Source organism: Triplophysa dalaica, chromosome 14 (assembly GCF_015846415.1).
Source record: "Triplophysa dalaica isolate WHDGS20190420 chromosome 14, ASM1584641v1, whole genome shotgun sequence".
In the NCBI taxonomy this organism is placed as follows: Eukaryota; Metazoa; Chordata; class Actinopteri; order Cypriniformes; family Nemacheilidae; genus Triplophysa; species Triplophysa dalaica.
This window is the reverse complement of record NC_079555.1, coordinates 16,462,133-16,482,733: the sequence shown is the minus strand read 5'-3', so window position 1 is coordinate 16,482,733 and position 20,601 is coordinate 16,462,133. Positions and strand designations below refer to the sequence as shown.

General features: G+C 40.4%; 1 protein-coding gene across 2 annotated transcripts in view; it reads right to left on the bottom strand.

The window, feature by feature from the left end:
- cdon (cell adhesion associated, oncogene regulated) overlaps window positions 1-15,027 on the bottom strand; it is a 35,419-nt gene extending 20,392 nt beyond the window's left edge. The window contains exons 1-3 of one of the 2 annotated variants that reach the window (XM_056765979.1): window positions 14,735-15,027; window positions 756-895; window positions 312-590 (exon numbers count right to left, since the gene is read on the bottom strand). In XM_056765979.1, the coding sequence (XP_056621957.1) occupies window positions 312-590; window positions 756-828 (352 nt within the window). In that variant the 5' untranslated portion in view covers window positions 829-895; window positions 14,735-15,027. Of the gene's footprint in view, window positions 1-311; window positions 591-755; window positions 896-12,834; window positions 12,975-14,734 lie in introns of those variants that run through there. The other variant, XM_056765980.1, reaches the window with a different exon arrangement.
- Between the last annotated feature and the right edge of the window lie 5,574 nt (window positions 15,028-20,601).

Below are 20,601 nucleotides of genomic sequence, written 5' to 3'. Positions count from 1 at the left end.
TTTGATTCGATAAGGCGTCCTTCCCGGCATCAGGCCTCGGTACGGCGCAGGAAGCCCCTGAGCTCATTAAGGATACTGGTGAAGGTGTCTGGATGAGTGCCAGACTGAAAATCAAGAACCGTTTCCTTCCCTTCCAACACTTTCAACGGTCGCCTATTCTCACAGTGTTAATGGCTCGAGAAATCCGCCTTGAGATACTTCCTGTCTTTCTTCTCCAGCAGTCTCTTTGAAGCACAGTCTTATAGGAGCGGTCTAACAGCTGTAGTGAGAGTGTGTGTATCAGCATGTAGCATGTGTTCATATGTGCTTACCTGCAATAAGGACCCGTGCATGCCGGCTGACGATAGAGCCCGTCTCAGATTGAGCGATGCACTGGTAGGAGCCCGTGAGGGCCGGTTGGAGGGAGGGCAGCGAGAGGGAGCCTGGAGTGATTTCCACACTGTTTTGGAGGATGGGGTCTAAGGGAAGGCCCTGGAACAGCCAGCTTAGTCTGGCGGTGGCGGGACGTGCCGTGCAGCGCAGTTGGACTGCACCTCCCTGCTTCTGTACGACAGATAGAGGCTCCACGCGAAAAGAGAGACACAGAACAGCTGAAGAAGAAAGAGAGAGAGGAGTCAAACATAAATATACAGACCCAACACAACAATCCATGTTGTTCTTTTAGCCCCTGGTGGCTCATCAATGGCCATGATGTTTAATGAACATTTAATGGGCCAGAAGGACATTAAACCTGTGTGTGTCTGCGTGTTACTCACATGGGCAGTTAAAGAGCAGGGTATGACAAACACACAGCACAGCAGACAGTAATCTCAGGCCGCTGTCCTCCATGACGATATTTCACCTCGGTGCACTAACCAGGGGCCTCAGACACACCCCCTTTACACACACTCCACACCTGAAACACACACACACGAAAGACATGTTAAAAGAATTGCAAATTAAATCATTCCAAAAGTCAAACATGATTCATGAACAGCTCAATATGATTCATATAACATGAATTACAGCAGTAACTAAGGTGACTAAATACTTTTTAGGTAACTTTTGCTATTGAAAATGAAAAAAGAATGATTCAGAAAGAAAATGATAACTAAATATTGAAATAAGACTCTTGGCCTGAACTTTTTTAACCAGTAAGCAACCAAAAATCAATCATTCAGAACACCCTGGCAACCATCCAAGCACCAAAAACTACATATCAATGGACACACAACAATTTAAAAAATCTTAGTACACACATACCAACACCCTGCCAACACCTTAGTTAAAATACCCAAGCTTTAATACGTAAACCACTAGAAACCACTGGATGAATCTGATATTTGTACCACAGGTTTGCTCTTATGAAAATGCAACACTGGGTAGTTTTATTACGACAATCTTTACCATCTTCACAGACATTTTAACAACAGATTTCGAGGTGTTCAGCGTGTAGGAATTATAACACATAACATTCCACCATTAATCTTAAACAATTACCTATACGACATTCCTCATTTCTATATGCTTTGATCTCACACAGCCCGATTCCCGATGAGAAACTTCTTTCTGTTGATCTATGATCCTACGATTCCCACAGAGAGCCTCACCAGTGAAACAGGAATTTCTGAGCCTCTACGCCCACTCACCCACCCTCTTTTCTGGCCCCTTCACTCCTGCCCATCTCTGATGGACCGCAGTCGTAAGGTCTGCCTCAGTCCACTCTTAATATCACTCTCCTGTTACAGTGCACTGCTTTCTAACAGACTCACTGTAGCCTGAAGAGCCGCCACACGGCGTTCACACACTCAAATATAAAGACAAGGGGAGCTCCCAAAGGGTGAGACACAAAAAGGAGTAAAAGAACGTAATTAGGAGCATTCCTCTTTGCTTTTGAACCTGTTCCTCCCCTAGCGCTTGTCCTCTGTATCTGGGCTGTGTTAATCCGGAGGGTCTTTGATCACAGGGTCCTAGTCCATGAGCAGAGTTTGGGCCGGGGTCTGAGGGACAATGGCTGTCCAGCTGTGATATTCGAGAAGTGGGTGCCATGGGGCTCTGTGCCCGGCCCAACATCAGTCTAAAGGACAGGCCACTCGGATGGGTCAAATTAAAGGGGTGATGTCTGGGTGGGACCACTAGAGCTGAGCAATATGCACTGCTTGTGCATCAAACATAAATGTGCCTCAAATTATAGTCCTTTTTGAATAAAACTAGTACAATTGATTAACATTGAAGGACAGACTCAATGCATAGGGACGGGGCTATAAAGACTAATAATCAAACACCTAGTAATGCCCTAGCAACAACACAGAAGTGCCCACTACCTTATGGCAACCATTCAGAGCATCTTAGTAACTGCAAAGAAATTCTATGACAACCACCCAAAACACCCTAGCATCGCCGTGGTGTGTTTTGTATGATCAAGAATGACTCACTTTTCTTCAGCAAATGTAAAGATCCAGTTTAATATTGCATAAAATAAATCAAGCTTACATTTTAACCACAACAAGGCCCAAAACAATTTACAAGAGCTTCAAACGCACCCACATACATACACATCTTCCCCGCCCCCCGCGGGACCTCTCAGAGGAAGACGAAGTAGGAAACACAGGAAATAATAAACTCTCTCCACGTTCTGCTCACGCCCCCTCTAACCCTAGAGGTCAAGGGTCACTGGAGAGAAGAGAGTCAGCGGGTGTCTGCCAGACATGGCCCCACCCCTTGGGGTCACCCTGAAAACCAGAATGAGAAAATGGGAACTGTGTCTCAACAGCACAAATGACAGCAAGACAGTGAGAGTGTGGCACAAATGTACCTATAAAAATTATTGTTGAAAAAAAACAATCTTAAAGAAACTTTACAAAGATTACCATCGTAAGGAAATGTGGAAGTGTTTGTGTGACATGACTTTGAGTATGTGTGTGTGTGCATGTATATGTGCATGGTCTGTCAGTCCTGGGATTGTAAGGGTAGCGTTTCTTTGTCCACAAGTCCAAACAAGCCCTATTCAGTGCCCCTATACCATCAGTGGAAACAATCTCTTTCTCACTCCGGGAATAATAATATATAATTACAACAATAACAACAGCCTTGAAAAAACATAAAGCCAAAGATGGCCAACACTGCACCATGTGTATTCCGAAAAAGTGATGCAAGTACCCACGGAGGGGTGAGTATAACCCGGTTAGAGATATCTGGTGTAAGGTATGACGCTGTGCCACTCACAATCTCTGCAACAGATCTGGCATGACGAGGAAACTCAAGCATCATTCATGGGTTTTATCTCTCTGTCTTTCTTTTGACATCCGCCTGTATGTGGCAGGTTCAGGGCAGAGAGACACTTTACAGGATATCTGCTGTCCTCCATCAGAGAGAAGGAGAGACAGGCACCAACCTACTAGATGCAGGCTAGAGAGACAGTAGGGAATTGAAGCATTCTGGAGTCTTCAATAAGAGAGATAGATGTCGAGAGAGAGAGACAGAGCGGGTAGTGTAGTGCAGAGACATGTCTAACAGCAGAAAAAAGGGAAGTCCCTTATACCAGCTGAAGATCTCCATCATGCAGACCACATCAAAAGAAACGACTGAGGGAAAAGTCTAGAGGGAAACAAGTAGCTGACAATCAGAGAAAGAATTGTGACATAAAACTCACATTACCTCTATTTAGGTAACAGCACTACACTTCTGGTGACCCCAAGAATTTCATCTAAAGCTACAGATGTTAGCCGAAGTTACAGAACTTATTTTTTTCTGGTAAAGCTAGTTCAGAAGCTTGAAGGGAGCATCCATAACACATGTCCTGGTCCTTTCAGGATTTTTTTTTCTTCCAAGGACAAATCTTCAACCAGTGTGCTACATTACAGTCTCCTGACATTTTGGACAAGTACGCTTCCTCTGTGTCTCCGCTCTGTTTTTGCACTTATAAGTTTGTGTTTTAAAGCCAGAGGAACCACACACATTCTGAGTGTTTTTCTGAGGCTCCCAGACAGCTTGATCCAACAGCAAATCCACAAGCATTTAAGGATCATAAATACAACATTATCAGCTGTCAGAGCAGAAGTTATTGTTCCTTTCTGTTTCCTTTCTGAAAGAGGGAGTTACTCAGGGGTCATACCTGAGATCTTGCCAAAATGCAGGGAAGGAGGACAGACTCGTTCTCTTGGGATGTCAGAAAGCATATGACCTTCAAAATACATCCTCTGCAGTTTAACCAAAGCATTCCTTGCTAAAATTTCACATGTTGCCCAAATTGCTGGATATAAATGTTGCTTATACCCTCATGCCTGTATGTAATGCATGGCCTCTGGAGTAATGAGAATACTTGGATGCAATGTAAGCGGAGCATGGATCTATAGGAATGACATCAGAAAAAAATAAACATTCTGACAAGCCCCTGTGTGTAAAGGGGCGGGAGGTGGCACCTGCAGTGCTATAAAAAAAGGTGCAAGTGAGAAAAGATGAGACTACTACTGCAGGCAGTGCTTGAAGTGTCATCTGCCCTCCTCTCAGATCGGTCATATTCAGTAGACAGGACACAAGACCCCCACAGCGCTCTGGCAGAACAGGTCACAACTGGTACAAAATCGAAGGCCTGAGATCCGCATACAGGGAACAAAGAGAAGAAACTTTTAACTGGCACATTCAAAATCCACCTACAATGCTGCCTGAATACAAAAGCTTGTCTAAGGAAACCACTTTAAATAGAAATAAGTGGCACGGCTATGGTCATTAGAAAATACAGGAAACAACCACAAAAGGCAAGAATGAAAACATGAGGTGCACCGCGAAGAGAAACAGAAGTAAGACTAGTGAATAGTAGACATAGTAAGAGTGTGAAAGCACTTGAAAAGTGCAAGCATGAATAAATATCTCTCCCAATAGTCTGATCTGACCCATGTGTTGAGCCTGATACTTCTGTATCCTGAACCTGTCCACACTCGCCCCCACAAACACTGACAGAGGAGCTTCTCTCCACAAATTCCACACACAGAGAGAGAGAGAGAGAGAGAGAGGGAGGGAGAGGTGAAGGAGAAAGAAATAAGGCAGTACAAAGGTTACAAAAATAAAAGATCAAGAAAAATATGACCAAGACACAGAGTTGTACATGACTCCTCTCAAAAGTGAGAGAGAATGAAAAAAGTCAGGAAGGAACAACAGGAGGTGGGAACAAGCGAGAAAGGGAGAGCCAGAGAGGAGAAAAAAGAAGGGATTCATCGGGAGGTGAATACTTGCCAAACCTCAGCTCATTTCCCCAGCTAATGCCTGACAGACAAACTCATACTGTGTGAACCTTGCTTGTAATCCTCTCAGTCAAATAATGATACAACATATTGACTTGATGTGCAATACGAGACCCAGGGAGGGAATGAGAAAAAGAACATAAAACAAAAGGAAGGAGAATAGAAGGTGTGTGTGAAGGGGTGGCAGTATGGGTGGCTATCACAGGGTACTTCTGGTCCAAGCGGCATCACTGACTGGAAATAAAAATACCTTGCTGGTCCATTAAACTGAGCAGTCTTTCTTTAGTTGAAGGGGGCAGACATTATTACAAGTGAAAGAAAGGAAATGGAAACAACAGAGGTGGAACTATACGCCACGCCACTGCCTATCTGCATTCAAAGTTCCAAAGAGAAGGCAAACAGTGGTTAACCTTCAACTCCTCTCTTATTGCTATGAAAAGGAGTGGGCGCGCATGTGTACCAAGATGCATTACATTAAGACTTTGATACTACTTCCCAAGACTGGCCTCCCCAGCCATAAAACACAGCCTGTCTCTGTTGACAGGAAATAACATCAGCGTCTGCGAAGGGCAGGCGGCCCTTGGGGTAAGACGCTAGCAGGGTGACATGGCACAGCCCGGGCGGACGTAGTGCAGTTGACGGTGAAAGAAAAAAGGGAGGAGACAGAAAGAAATGAAAACAGAGGCCTCTGGGATCAGACAGTCACCTCTAACAAAGCACTGTTTACCAAGAACACACACCCTCCTCTCCCCTCTTTAAGGTTTCTCAGCAGCAAGCCAGTCTACCTCCGCCTATTTCCCAAGAGTGCCAGGCCAGGGAGACGAGGGAGACAGTGCTAATTCCTGCCCTAGGCGTGTTGGCCTCGGTCACAAACACTCCACACACAGATCGCCTGGTGAGAGTGGGTTGGAGCGAGACCCTTAGCCCCGGTACAGTACAGAAGAACCCTCTTAATTGGAGTTTGTTCTTTGGTGTCTTATTTGCCTGGGAATGGTGGGAGGAGGTGGTGTGGAAAGGGAGGTGGTGAGAGAAAGGAGGGGTACAGAGGTAAAGGGGCCGTTTCCCAAGGATTTCAACAACAGGGATTAAGCAGAGGGCTGAAACTCAATAGGCTTGTCTCGGATACTGGAAACGGATCTCTGGGTATCACCAGCGCAGCCAAAACTGCACATTACTAACGACACACACAGCATTGCGGGTACACCAGAATATCCTTCCAGTTGAGTTCACAGCTACTCTAAACCCTCGAGGGGACGTTTGCACACAGGAAGGGTAATTTTAATTGAGAGGAGGAATGCTAGAGACAGGAGAGACAGTGGTTCTGTCTGCCCAGAGGGTGTGCTGAGAGACAAGGTTGATAGGCGGGCTGTGCCAAGAGTGTATGAATCATAAGACAAGTTGCGGAGGATGCGAGTTGTATTGTTGTGGTTAAAAATAATTTCTTGTCAATTTTGAGCCCTCAAATTTTCATTTACTAAGAGCAACACATTGGAAATCTGGACCTAGAGATCTAGACTCCAGACAGGTTTAAATCCGGTCTGTATCACGATCGGTATTTCTCTCTTGCTTTTCAAATACTTTTTCTTGGTAAATGTTGAACTAAGCTGCAGCTGAGATTGCTCTACTATAGTGTATCACTGAAGACTGTAACAGGAAATAACATCAGAGGCTGAACAGAAGTCGAAGCCAGCAAGTTTTCCATCCGATCTATGCATGTCTTCAGTCTCTGCTCTAAAGCTCACTCTATCTCCTTCAGTCCAGAGGCAGTCCTCCCTGGCCCTCCTGGGTTCCATCACCTCCACCATCACCATGACAACTAAGCCAGACATACAGCTACACAACAGGTTCTGCTCAGTATCCCATCGATAGGTCTTTGGCCTCGGACCAAAAGCTCTTAAAGGGCAGTTACATGTTGAAAAAGCTGTGATTCTCAACTTGAGCGAAGCAAAATTAGGTTGACAAAGGGACTCGGAATCATTGCTCACAACTAATGAAAATGAGCAAACCATGCTAAAATGGAGTAATCTGTAGTAAGGAGGGGAGACATACAATGCATTACTACCAATGTACCACAAACTAACTTATGGAGAATTTTAGAAGGTAAATTCATCATGAATAAAATGGTTAAAGTGACAGTACACCCAAAAATGAAAATCACGTCATTTACTTACCGTCAAGTTGTTTCAAACCTTGTTGAACACAAAAGAAGATATTTTAAAGAATGTGGGAAACTGAACAGTTCTGGGCCACAATTGACTAGATTTTTTTCTATGGTAGTCAATTATGTTCAACAGTTCGGATACAAACATTCTTTCAATTAAATTTATGCAGGTTTGGATCAACCTGAGGGTGAGTAAAAGCAGACAATTTTAATTTTCGAGTCCCAGTAATAAGTAATTAAGCAAAAGAAACGAATTTCAGCACTGTGCTGCTTTATTCATCGCTTTCTTCCAGCATGAAATATTAGCCTCACAGAACAAAAACAAACAAGATGTAAGAGGCGAAGAAGACCGAATGACTCTCTCAAAGTGTGTTGAAAACACCCAAAAAAACATAAGGCCAGATCTCTGCCTTGTATGTACAAGCTTGAGGACTCTGAAATAAATATCCACTCCAAACACTGTCTCTGACTGAATCTATTTAGGTTGTCTAAATGTTTATCTGTCTTGTCTCGTAGTCCTCTAACAAGCCAAGAGTTCATGTTTTCCAGCGCCTCCAAAATAACAAAACAAATTTTGTGGTTTGAGTTGAACAAACGCGCTTGTCTGAATTTCTAACGTTGGCTATGCGTCAGATCATTAAACACTTCGTCATGTTCTGGATTCAGCTGACACTGAATAACGATGTATTGTATTAGATGGTGCCAAAAAGCTCCACGAAACTAAATTAAAACAACATCACTTGTATACAGTCTTCATACTGCACACCTACAAGGCTACTGGGAGAACAGTCTAAACTGGTCTGAACAGATGGCGAAATCTTATGAAAAGCCTGATTCAGAACAGCAATAGATGAGGTTTTTAGACATTGATCGGGAAGCCAACCCGTCCTCAAATCATAAATATTATGAATCTCCCATCCTGTATCTCAAACTAATCCTGGCCGTCTAAGAGATAGGTCAGAGGAGTAACAATGTACGGCCTTCTTCAGTCTAACCCTGTAATTGATTCCTGTTTCCTCAAGGAGTTGAAATAGACTCTATAAATGCCCATTTAACTCGGTTCCCCAGAGAGGCTGCCTCTTCCCGCAACGTGGAGCTCAAAACGGCACTCGCGACCACAGGCCTCACAGTAGTAGTACCCACAATCCCTAAGGCTCCAATCTGCAAGTTACGCAGTCGTTCCAAACAAACTGTCTGTTTGTCAGGAGCGGAGGGGGGGCAGCCGTGGCCACTTTTGCCTTAATATAGTCTTGCTGATCCGTTGCCCGGCTTGGGCGCCGGGTTGCAGGGAAAACCCATGTCAGATGTTGCTTATGGACTGCCGCTTTTGAAATAGAAAGCTGTGGTGTAAGTGGGTTTGTACTAAAGATGTCAAATAAAAGGATGTGAGGAGGACTTCTCAATGCTTTCAGGGCTCGACTACAAGAACAGGATCTGGTGAAGACAGAGGGTGAATCTCAGGAAGCGAAGGAAAAGAATGTCTGAAGACAGGAAGGTGATGAGAATCCAGAAATGTTCTACATTATACCTTTATAGAAAACAACGATAAATGTACGTAATTCCAAATTGCAACTTCTACCCAAGTCTATGAGATAACACCAAAGAGGGTGGTGCAACTCAAATAAAGTGTTAGACACATTAAACCGGGCAATTGATTTAAAGGTTGATGAAAGATTTACCCCGATTTTTTATTTAGAGGCACTTTCAACATCTGTTTTCATCAACATCAACTACTTGCTGTTTGTTTGTTTTGACAATTAGGTTTTACATTTTAATGCTACTACGGTTCCTCGGGGGGCTGGGAAGCACAGTTCAACTTCTTGTATTGATGTGAAGTAGGGTTTGTGTCAGACACACTTACTTAAAGTTCATCTTTGATGCGCTAAATGATGCACTGTGAATAAATCTGAGCCCTCGCTTTCTTTCTATGTTCCTGATTAAGGCTGTAATTCTCTCTCTGTCATTGCGCAAAGGTGTGAAGACAAAGCCAGAGAGAAAAATATTTTGATAAATGTCTCGAAGGTGAGCCAAGGGTAGAGATTTTCTGCATAGTTCATATGTCAATAAATTACGTCCAAAAACTAGGGAGTAGATTTTAAGGGATGAGTCTACATTTTCTGTTTTTCTCCATGGGTTGATGGCAGGCTATGAATTACAAGAAACAAATTCTTATTGTTGTCTCAGAGCATTGGGAGATACCGTGGCATCTATCAAATTCCATTGTGTGCAGATCATCTATTAAGAGCAAAATTTGTTAGTATGAGGAGCAAAATCTGTTGCGTTTCATATAGTAGCGTTAATAGAAATATATATTTTTGGTTGAATTTACTTTTCACTTCTTGTGCTTAACTGTCCATCAACACTACCAGGCCCTAAATCACAGCAAAGCTCCGGCACCCAACCCGTAATCCCTCTCCTGTTCCTGCGATTCTCCAGAAAGACAGCGGCTGTCAGCTAACTCGAACTAATGAGATCTAGACTAGAGGGGTTACAGGCATTTATTCTGGGTGGTGTACTAACTTTCGATCACAACAGTTATGTGCTTGTAATGTACAATCACAAAAAGGACTTTACCATACTCATTATAAAAGACCTAAAAATGTGGTTTGGTGGTTTTGTAATCATGAGGCAGAATGAGTATGTAATGTGATGTAAGCTTGCCATAATACATGAGCTCATCCTCCCTGCTTGTTCTGCATGGTACTATGGGTGGCTGGGATACTGAATATTCAAAAGGAATTTGTTTTGATACTAAAAATATTGTGAATATACTTCAAAAGGACCGTTCGCCCAAAAATATGGAAAATCATTAACTCCTCTTATGTAGTTTCATGAAAGAAAAAACACAAAAGAGATGTTAGGCAGAACTGACAGCCTCAGCCACCTCAATGTATGGAAAGCAAGTTTTAAATCAATGGAAAGACATGATGGTTAAATGATGACAGTACTTACATTTATGGTAAATAATACCTTGAAGTTTCCTAAACTTTGTAATCCTTTTGTAATGAGCAAAGCTGATAAAGCTGCTATTAGAGTGAGTTTAAAACTCTTATTAAAAGACTGATGTTCTCACTAAATATTTTCTTGAGAGTGTCACTTTCATTTCTTTAAATGTAATAGAAATTATTATTTGCATTAGTACTTTATGTGATATTAATGAAACGGCATTATTATTATGTCAATAGGTGTTTTTTCCAGGCCTACTATATTTCTCCCACTTAAGAGTTTTTAATGTCATTAATTGCCAAACATGTTATTTGAATGGACTGATTCTTAAAAACTAAAACAAAATAGTCATAGACATTTTACATTGAATACATAAATATCACATTTATTATATACTGTCAAAATATAATATGCAACACATAGAAAATATAATGCATAGCAAAGTGTAAAAGCTTTTTACACAATACCATTTAATTTCTTTGTTTATACGGTCAAAAGTTGATCCAGAAGTGATGGTACTGAGAGCAAAACCACAGCCCTAACCCAAATAAACCTTCAAACCACATAGTCACACAAATTCATTTCATGTCCCCTACCCAGGTGGGGGTAAAAAGTCGCCTGACATTTGTGGGGCAAAGGATGACTCCTTAAACCTATGCCATCCCTCTGACTTTCAAACTTTTTTATTTGCCTACAATGTGACATTGGTCCTCAAACCTATCTATTATTCACTTTTAACCTATGTGTAGGGCTCTAAAAACCCACCTGCTGTCCCACTAGGACGACTGAATCGCCACAGTAAAGACTGATATCTAAACTACAGAAAGGTTTATATGTTCCCACGTATTGATCAAAGCAGAGCTTCTAATTCGCAAACTAACGACAGACCACCAGAATGACTGGAAAGGCCATCACTGGTCCGAATCATTACACATGCTTACATTCGAATTGGCCACTTAGCATACCTTTTCAACAGCCCCATGTGTTTATCATTACCCAGAACTCTCTAAACGGCCAAACATTATTCTTGCTCTCTAAATAGCACTACAGTGTTTAGCTCCGGCCTGTACTGGATAACCGATGCCCTGCTAATGGTTTAGAAATGCTGGTAATTAGCGAGGGAACACGGATGGGTCATGACTTTAAAATCAGAAGATAGCATTAAGCCAATTGATTGGTGAACTAAAACGGCTTGATCGCAAGGGCAAAAAGTAAAGGTAAGGAATAAATAAAGGAGGAAACTAGGCTGTATGAACAGAGTGACCTCAAAAGCTATAGGTAATCCTTAGACTAAATTCTAAGGGCATAAATTAACAGGAAATAGTTTCCCCCGAGGTCAAAACACAGACTTTGAGCGTGCCCACCTGTGGCTTAGAGTCTAAGTCATTTTTTTAAGTGAAAATGTACAAGACTGTGCAATGTTACTTTGTCCAGGTTTTAAGTGCAGCCCCTATGTAAGAAAAGAGCGTTTGAAACAGCAAAGGCATCCGGGTATCCCTGCAGTAGCAGAAAGAAAATAAATAAGGATCTCATCTGAGATGAGGGAGTTTAATAAACAGAATCAGTAAAGGATCAAAGATTCAGAGACAAGATGTGTCGCTTTTAGCGCCTCTTAATTTAAACAGATTTAAATTATACGGATAGTATTTTATATTATCATGAATGGAAATTAAAAAAATTGTAAAGTGGCCGAACACACCAATGCTACTTAAGGGTGAAACATCCTATTCAATGCATGACTACAGATTTAAGTTAGAATTTAATTCAAGCTCTATTTTATGGTACAAAAACATAAATTACCTAAATTCACACTAAATAACTAAACACCTACCTTAGCAAACCAGAATGCATCTAATTGTATACAACCATAAAAATGGTGTTGCAAAAAGACTTAAAATCTATATGAAAGATCGAATCTACTAGAATAAATCAGACTTCCTATGCTACAAATGAGATAGAAACTAAATGCTGAAAAAGTTTTTAGCATTGCCTCGTATAAAGTTACTTCAGTATAGGTCAAAACCAATAACTCAGAATTAGATTAAAAAACGACAACTTAAACTAAACTGTGACAATCCAAAACTAGGAAAAACCGAAAACCAAAATAAATATACTTATAAAAACAGCCAACGATGCATAAATATCCCCAACAATTTTGTCTATAATTACATCAACACAAATCCTGCAGTGTCCATCTGCAATGCGGTTTGTGTGAAAAATTGTTGACCATGTTTTACACATCAGTACAGTTGTCTTTTTCACTATATCTTATTCTGAAAATAAATTTGAACAAACCAAATATCCAACAGGTGACAGCAAACAAGCAGAATTATACGTGACCGCTAAATATTCCTGCCTGAACTAAAATAAAGATGATAAATGTTGACCTGCTGTCCAACACTCCCATCCGCTTCATAGTTTTCAGCTAGCTGTACCGGATGGTAAATGCAAATGTAACAAAAATTCCTTCGCTAGATCATTATTCAGACACCCATTCATTACACTTGCCTTTTCCTCACTGGCGCTTTTTCAAACTTTTATTGTGTTGGTATCTTGAGACGATCTCTGGGTCTCTTTTGCTCCCGAGCAGAAAGCATGAGGGCTTTGTTATCCAGCAGTCATGTTGTCCTAACCTCTCTGATCAGACAAAAGACACTCACATGCCACATGTAGGCATCCATTTACGCCTCTTTAGAAAAACAACATCAAAAGAGTCATTACGCCCCACGGGAGGAACAATAGAGAGATACACCCCAATATCTGCTCTCGGAATAATCAACATCGCTTGGCAAATAAACATCATTTTTTAATAATCTACAGAAAAATCGTCAGTTAAAAATTATTTCAAATAGAGACGCAAGAAAATCTACTGTAGAAGTCACACTTATTCTGTAGCTGGAACTGTTTACTTATGGTCTGTAATAAAAAAGTTTAAAAACTTTACAGAGCTTAAATTTTAGAATAAATTTTGATGCAGTTTAATGCAAATTAAAAATGAATCTCTTAAAAATATATATATTTATCTTTACATTTAATACCAAACAAATAATTGCTCACTTAAAAAAACGTTGTCATAACGTGTGTACTAGTTAAAGCAGTAAATACTGCCATAAAGTATTATATATAAAGGACATTAGGTCAAGTATTTATTTTTATAACTTAAATGCTTTCGTACAATAACTCATTTTGATGACAACCTACTCTTTGAAAGGTTCAACCACATTTCATTGTCTATCACTCAGGCCGTTCATTTTCTGGAGCAAAAAGTAGGTTTTTGTCTCACAGGTATCTCATTTCAAAGAGCTGTGTGTTTGGGGTCTGACCAATACATATTGTGGTCCATTTTCATCAAGAAATATAACCAAGCTACTCTGGTGGTGTGGTGAAGGAACCCTGCTGCGCATGAATAACCCTCTTTTCATGTCAATAAGATGCACGATTAGCAAATTATCATTAATATATCACATAATATCAGAGTTATTAATGAAAATCAAACAAAACACCACAAAATAATTGATGTGCACAAGTTCAGTGTATTAACATACAAAACGGGCTCTTCACGTTGAGCAGACAACCTTTCCTATTAAGACGCACACAATCCTATTACCACACTATCTATACAAACAAAACACTTGTCACATCGAAAATGTTTTTCATGTTGTGTTGTAAGATAACTTCCCAATCGAATCACTTTCTGGGACACACAAAAACACAAGTACTCATGTTTTGTATACAGTTAGAGTTATAATAAAAATTATTTCCTGAGAAAACAACCCTAATGAGATGCACATAGTTTATATGCTTAACACTTACACTATATACTTGAGAAAGAGTTTTAACACACTTAAGAGGTGTTCATACATTTCAAAATATGAAGAAAAACATTTTGTTTTAACACACAGTTTCTCATTTACAAAAAGCGTGTTTTTAATCTTTAACAATTCAACATTTCATCTTTGTATACTTAAATGTTTCAAACAATGTATACTTTTACACGTTCTTCACTTGAAAGTAATAGGTGTTTATGTATGCCAAAACATCGTTTTTTCACTTGGCACTTTTAACTTCAACATAACACTTTCACGTAGCTATAGACTGTTTAAAGTAGCGTAAAAGAAGATTTTGTTTTAAAAACCTTTTAAACGCGTAAACACTGTTTACTCTCAGGGACGCGAGATCCTCCCGCATTCCTAAACAAAAAGAGGAGACATCCGAAAAAAAGATTTGTGACAGTTTCCCGACGACTAACTTATTTGCGCAACGTATAGACTCGAGTCTAACGGGACGTTCCGGGGTTTGTTGCGATATAAATGTGTCAATACGCAATACTTTGACGCTTATTTATGTAAAGAGGATCGTAATGCATGGCGGTGCGTGAAGAAATCCTTTCAACGCAGTCTCTTCTTACCTCGTACAGGAGGGCAAAAGCTGCGACCAGCCGGACGCGCTAGAAGTAAAACACATTCTCCCGATGGCAAATCCGCACGGGGCCCTCCATTAGACACGGGCGCAAAGTGCACGATACCGGGGGAAAGAGTAACGACGCACCGCGTCTCGCTCGCGCGCTGTCCCGAGCTGAAGATCTCGTGCCCTTCACTGCGTTGAAGGAAAGAACGCGCGAGTCCAAACTTCAGATCCGGAGAAGTTTGTAGTAAGTGAACCCTACTCGTCTAACTGTGTCCCTCTGTCTTCTCTTTTCCCTACTTACTCTCTCTCTCTCTCTCTCTCTCTCTCTCTCTCTCTCTCTCACACACACACACACACACACAGAGGCAGAGAGGGGGGATCAGATTGCTCAGCAGATCGTCAGAACAGGAATGTTCCAGCCCCACAGCAGCAGCACTGCTGGAGTATAGATGGTTACCCCTTCTGCTTATACAGTTACTATAATTTTGGGGACCAATTTGTTAGTAAAGTGTGCGAACCATAAAAAATCTGAGCAGAAACTCCAGCTTGGGACGTCCTGAGTTGTAAAAACTGTAGTAAATAAAGTTCTTTTCAAATTGTAAAAATGAAGTTTCTTTTAGGGATAGTGTCAGGTTATAGTGTTTATAACTTTAAAGTATTTATAGAAGTCCACGAATGTCCTGATTTAGTACTAAACCTGTGTGTGCACTCTACCATGTACATCATGTACCGCCCCCTGAACAAATCAGCCTGGATTTGTCTTTGATTTTATTTGTTTATATATTAATATAAATGTTTTATCATGATAAAGTATAATTTCTAAATATTATGTTTAAATACGTTTTTATAAGTCTATTTATTTATTTTTAAAAGTCTATTCTAAAGTATCTCTATCTATCTGTCGGAAAGTCTATATTTTCTATCTGTAGAGTGTCTAGGGCCTTGTTCCTGTAATATATAATGCTGTTCTCATCCAATTCCTATTACAGTTTCTATTAAAACTAATACAATTCTCATTATAACCATTAAAATAAGGAAAAATGTAGAAAAAAACAGACAAATAATTTCTATCAGTTAGCCAGGAAACATACCGTACTTTATCACGCTGCCACATATCAATATTCTTCCATTACAGTTTTGGTTATTATTCATATTTTCACATTATTCAGAACCTGTCAGCCCTTGGTGTGATTGGCAGGTGGCGTCCGTGTGTGTCCACCTCCATAATCCCCAGCAATGCAAGAGTTTTCAGGAAGTATGTGGTATATTTGCACAGAGCACATTCCTCAGTCATTCATTGACAAGGCCAGACACAAAAAAAGACTGAGGTTCTAACATACCATAAATAGATTAAAAATGTAAGTAAGGCATACAATATGTACATACTGTTACATGCAATTTGCTTTTGTAACACTGATTTAAATGAGTGTTTGTGTCCTTGTTTGTGTAGCTACAGTCCGTGGGTCAATTTTGGCCTCAGGATTGTTGGTTGGACATGGCTTATGTTGTTTGGCCGGGAATATTTCCTCAGCACTTTGTGAGATGCGTGTTTGTGTATGTAGGGAAGCTCAGGTGTGTGGGGGAATTGCTGGCTGCTTAACGTGTGCGTGAGAGTGACCGTGTGTGTTCAACCTGTGGAACGGTCCGAGCGCACTGGACGCCCTGACTTTGTGAAGCAGTCATCTGTTCTGCGTACAGCATGTGTAAATAGCATAATCATCTTTTCGCCTGTAGTCATTGGAATGGGCTGTGATGGGGCGGCCCACCCGGGCCGAAGTACAGCAGGTGCTGCCTGCCATCTGACAGCCCGTTCCAGTGGAAGGTGTGATCCAATTCCTCCAAGGTCTGAGGAGAGAGAGAGCAGAGATGGAGAGAGAGTCACTGGAGTGGAAATGTTTCTTATCTGACAACTGTTGCTTTCTTTTCTGCTTGAGAGGATCTGGACGTGCCAACATGCCCCACGGCAACATTTCCTTTAGATTTTTAAGTTCGCTTATTGCTCATTTTATACTCTTTCATTTTAAAAAGATTGAAAATGAACAAAAATATGTTTATACCAACTATAAGTTTATACTGATTAAAAACAAACAGACAATGGTTGAGTAAGATTCATCATTGTACAACTTGTACATTTCAGTATTATATTTTTTATTTTGTCACTACTACATTCATTTAATATAGAAATGCTTTGCATTAATGAAAAGTTGTGAAAAGCGCAATACAAATAAACATGAATTTAATTGAAAAGCAAATCCAAAAAATAAGCGTTAAAGACTAATTATTCATAATTTGAGTTATCTTGGACAATTTGCAGGATATGTCATTTGACAAAATTTGACTTCAAATCACTTAAAAAGAAGTACTTAAAGTAACCTGCAATTTATTGTTTCAGACAGAAATAAAAGTATTGAACTTCAATATGTTAGTACTACGAACATCACTAATGACTGAAATTGTGAAACCATAGAATTGCAACTACTGAGGGAGACAGAATAAAATTTGAAATATTTCGGGGGCTTTTATAGTAAACCAGTAAGACCCCAGAAAACATCCAAGACTTCTCAGAAACCCTAGCAACCATATAGCAATAAACACACTATAGCATCAGATAAGCACTTACATTTTCATCTGAAATTGTAACAAAAGTACTACTTATGATTCTCACACAATGTGGTTTTGGACCCATTTGGACCAATTTCCCATGTTAATGGCCTTTGCCCCCACAGTTCCCATTCCTCTCACCTCGCTATACCTCAGCACACTGAGCTTTTTGTCTTATTGAATGGGATTTAGTCAGAGGAAAAAAGCATAGAGCAGCAGGCTGTCTGTGAGCTCTACACCGGCTCTAAAGACTCTATATGGGACTGATTGGATTCAACAGGTCCTGGTTTGAAATCAAATGTGTTTCCATGACCCACACTCTGTGAGAAAAGGTGTAGACCTTTCCACTATCGAATCATGCATGTTACTAACAAACTTTACCTTTCAGTCCTAATCAGAAATGTACCCCCCAACCACCTGTTCATGGTCTCTGCATCGCTCACCGTTTTTGTATTTTGGGCTGGTGGGAGGCAATGTGTGCACGTGAGAAGACGAAAGCTACTGTGTTGTGAGGCTCAGAGGGAGAGGATGGGGAAGGGCTGGGGTTAGAGAGGGAGAATGATTTGACACAGTCGCATGTGAAAGGCCAGAAAGCGGGCAGTCCGTGGGGAGCAGCGGTCTTCATACAAAAGAGCTTTGGAGGGGGTCAGGCACAGCACAGAGCGAGCTCGAGGCCAGAGGCATGCTGGGAACTGTAGACTCAAGTCTACTTGTCTCATACCAGCGTGTCAGTTCGCCATAAAATGAAAAAACTTTTTTGAGTGCAATCATTTCAACTGTTTATTTGTTATTGTTCTTAACCTGAGAAGGTGCAAAAGATAAGAACATGAATATGTGTATAAGTACATTTGAGTGAATCTTCAGAAATCCCCAGGTCATGTCTGGGTCATAATTCATCCTAAAAGTTCAAATCATATGTTATATTTGCTTGAAGAAACTGTAGCTCAGGTTTGTCAAGAATGTTTAGGTTATGGTATTCTCAAGACAAATGTTTCATAATAATAAGTAGTATTTCCCTCGCAATTATAGTTGGGAATGAGATTAAAAAACACCCCCCAAAAATATGATAGTAATAGGAAATATAATAAATGCTTTTTGTTATGTCAAGTAAAAGTTCAAATTTCTTTCTTTTGATTTGGGGAAAATGGTGAACATCAACTATTTAAATCATGAATATGAACATCTGTTTTTGTGAGATACACACATTCTTTTAAAGTAAAACAGCCACAGTAAAACACAGACCCCAAAATAAAATGCTAAAAAAGATCGTCCACATTCCACTTCTAAAGCCACACGCACCTTAAATTAGCTCCTGTATCCCCCAGCAGAGCCCTCACACCTCCTCCTGTCAGGTGCTTAAGCCTGTTTACTGTTTGCTGTGTGTGGGGGGGGGATATAATCAGGACCTGATCACTGTCAACAGAGTGTTTACGAGCTGCAAAGCAAGACAGGCCACTGTTGACTTTTTCAGCGGGGGCCGTTATGCTGACTCTCTCCTCCTCTCGTCCGCTATCAAAAGGTCATTACAGATAGCAAGAGTGCCATCAGGGGTCAGAGGTCAGAGTACACAGCTAAATCAAACCCGGGAGAATCCTTAACCTCGCACTGGAATGTGTGTTTAAATGCCAAAAGGTTAGCTTATTGAATACTGTCAAACACAACCTGTCCTGCTGTACTGGATTGGAATTCTGTGTTTATGAATTTGTACTTAAATATAAAGGTAGTTATTTGTAATATACTTTTATAATAAAGTAGAGTAAACATTTTTATCTCAGTTTGCTGTTGCACTCTAAGTCAACTTGTTAGAGCATTTACAACTTATTTTTTGATTATGTTAAATTGTCCCAAACCTTTGTAAATGTGTTTGTTCTGTTGAACAAAAAGAAAGATATTTGGAAGAATGTTAGCAACTGAAATTGATACTTGAACTTGACGATGAGTAATCCATGACAGAATTTTCATTTTTATGGGGAATTATCCCTTTAATGTAAAGTAAAATGTTTCCAAGTGGTATAGAAAAACCTCATTGTTCTGAAGAAATAGTTTACCAAAAAAATGACAATTCCTTCATTATTTAATCATCCTTGTGACATTTCAAACATTTATGACTTTCCGTCTGCTAGAAAAAAACAAAAGAGGATATTAAAAAAAATGTTGGTAACCTAACAACATCGATCCCCATTGAATTTCCGGTTTATGGACACAAAACCACTAAGACATTTCTCAAAATACCTTTTATTAAGTGTTCCAAAGAAAAAGCAATTTTCTTTTAGTTATTATTACGTCACTACTCTTTATCATTATAATGAATTCATGCTAGTATATACAGTACTGCATATAATGTCATGATTTCAATATGATGACTTCTATATTAGTATTTTAAATACAAGCAGGAAGGTGAAGTTGTAGTACATACTACATGAAGAAACTCCATTTACTCTTGCACAACACACGTAACCAATCTACCCTAAGACCATATATCTTTAAGCACAGACAGGTGTGTGTGAGAGAGTGAGTGAGAGAGAGTGAGCTGAACACCACTATCCCCCCAGCATCCCTCCATCCCCCACCCATCTGGTTTATGCATCACTGTACCGAGATTGTATTATCCATTCTGGCCTCTCTGGGAATTTCATCAGTATGTTACATCTCACTTATTCACTTGTCTCTATGCAGTCTGTTCTTTCTCTCTCTCTCTCTCTCTCTCTCTCTCTCTCTCTCTCTCTCTCTCTCTCTCTCTCTCTCCCACACACATACACACACACACTTACATTTGCGTTCATTCTTTCAGTCTCCAGCATAAGTCATTCACAGACGCATAACCTCACGTTTCCCCTGAGAACCGTCACAGTGTTCTCCGTCTCTATTTACTCCCTCATCCTGTTTTTAACTTCAGAGACGCTCCACTCTGTAAAAAAAGCATGCAAGTCCATCTGAACTTTAACCACAGAGGTATTCTGCCTTATCAGTTTGTTTCCCAGAATGCAACTGTGTAACTCGCAGCCATAAGGAAGCTCTGGATCTCTCCTCTCTTGGGGACATTTCATGGATACTGTAAACGGGGAATCATTAAAGATAAGCTGGAAAATGATGACAGGCGGCTCATCTGTGATGGAGCTAGCCAATGCGGGGCGAGGGAATAGGAGGGAAGGAAGCAGGTAAAGAGAGTGATCAGTCACAGGGTGCTGTAATGTCTCCGTTAGTCCCGTTGCAGTTTCAGCTGCGCTGCTGATTTATAGAGCAGGACGGGCTGAGAACATCGCTGCA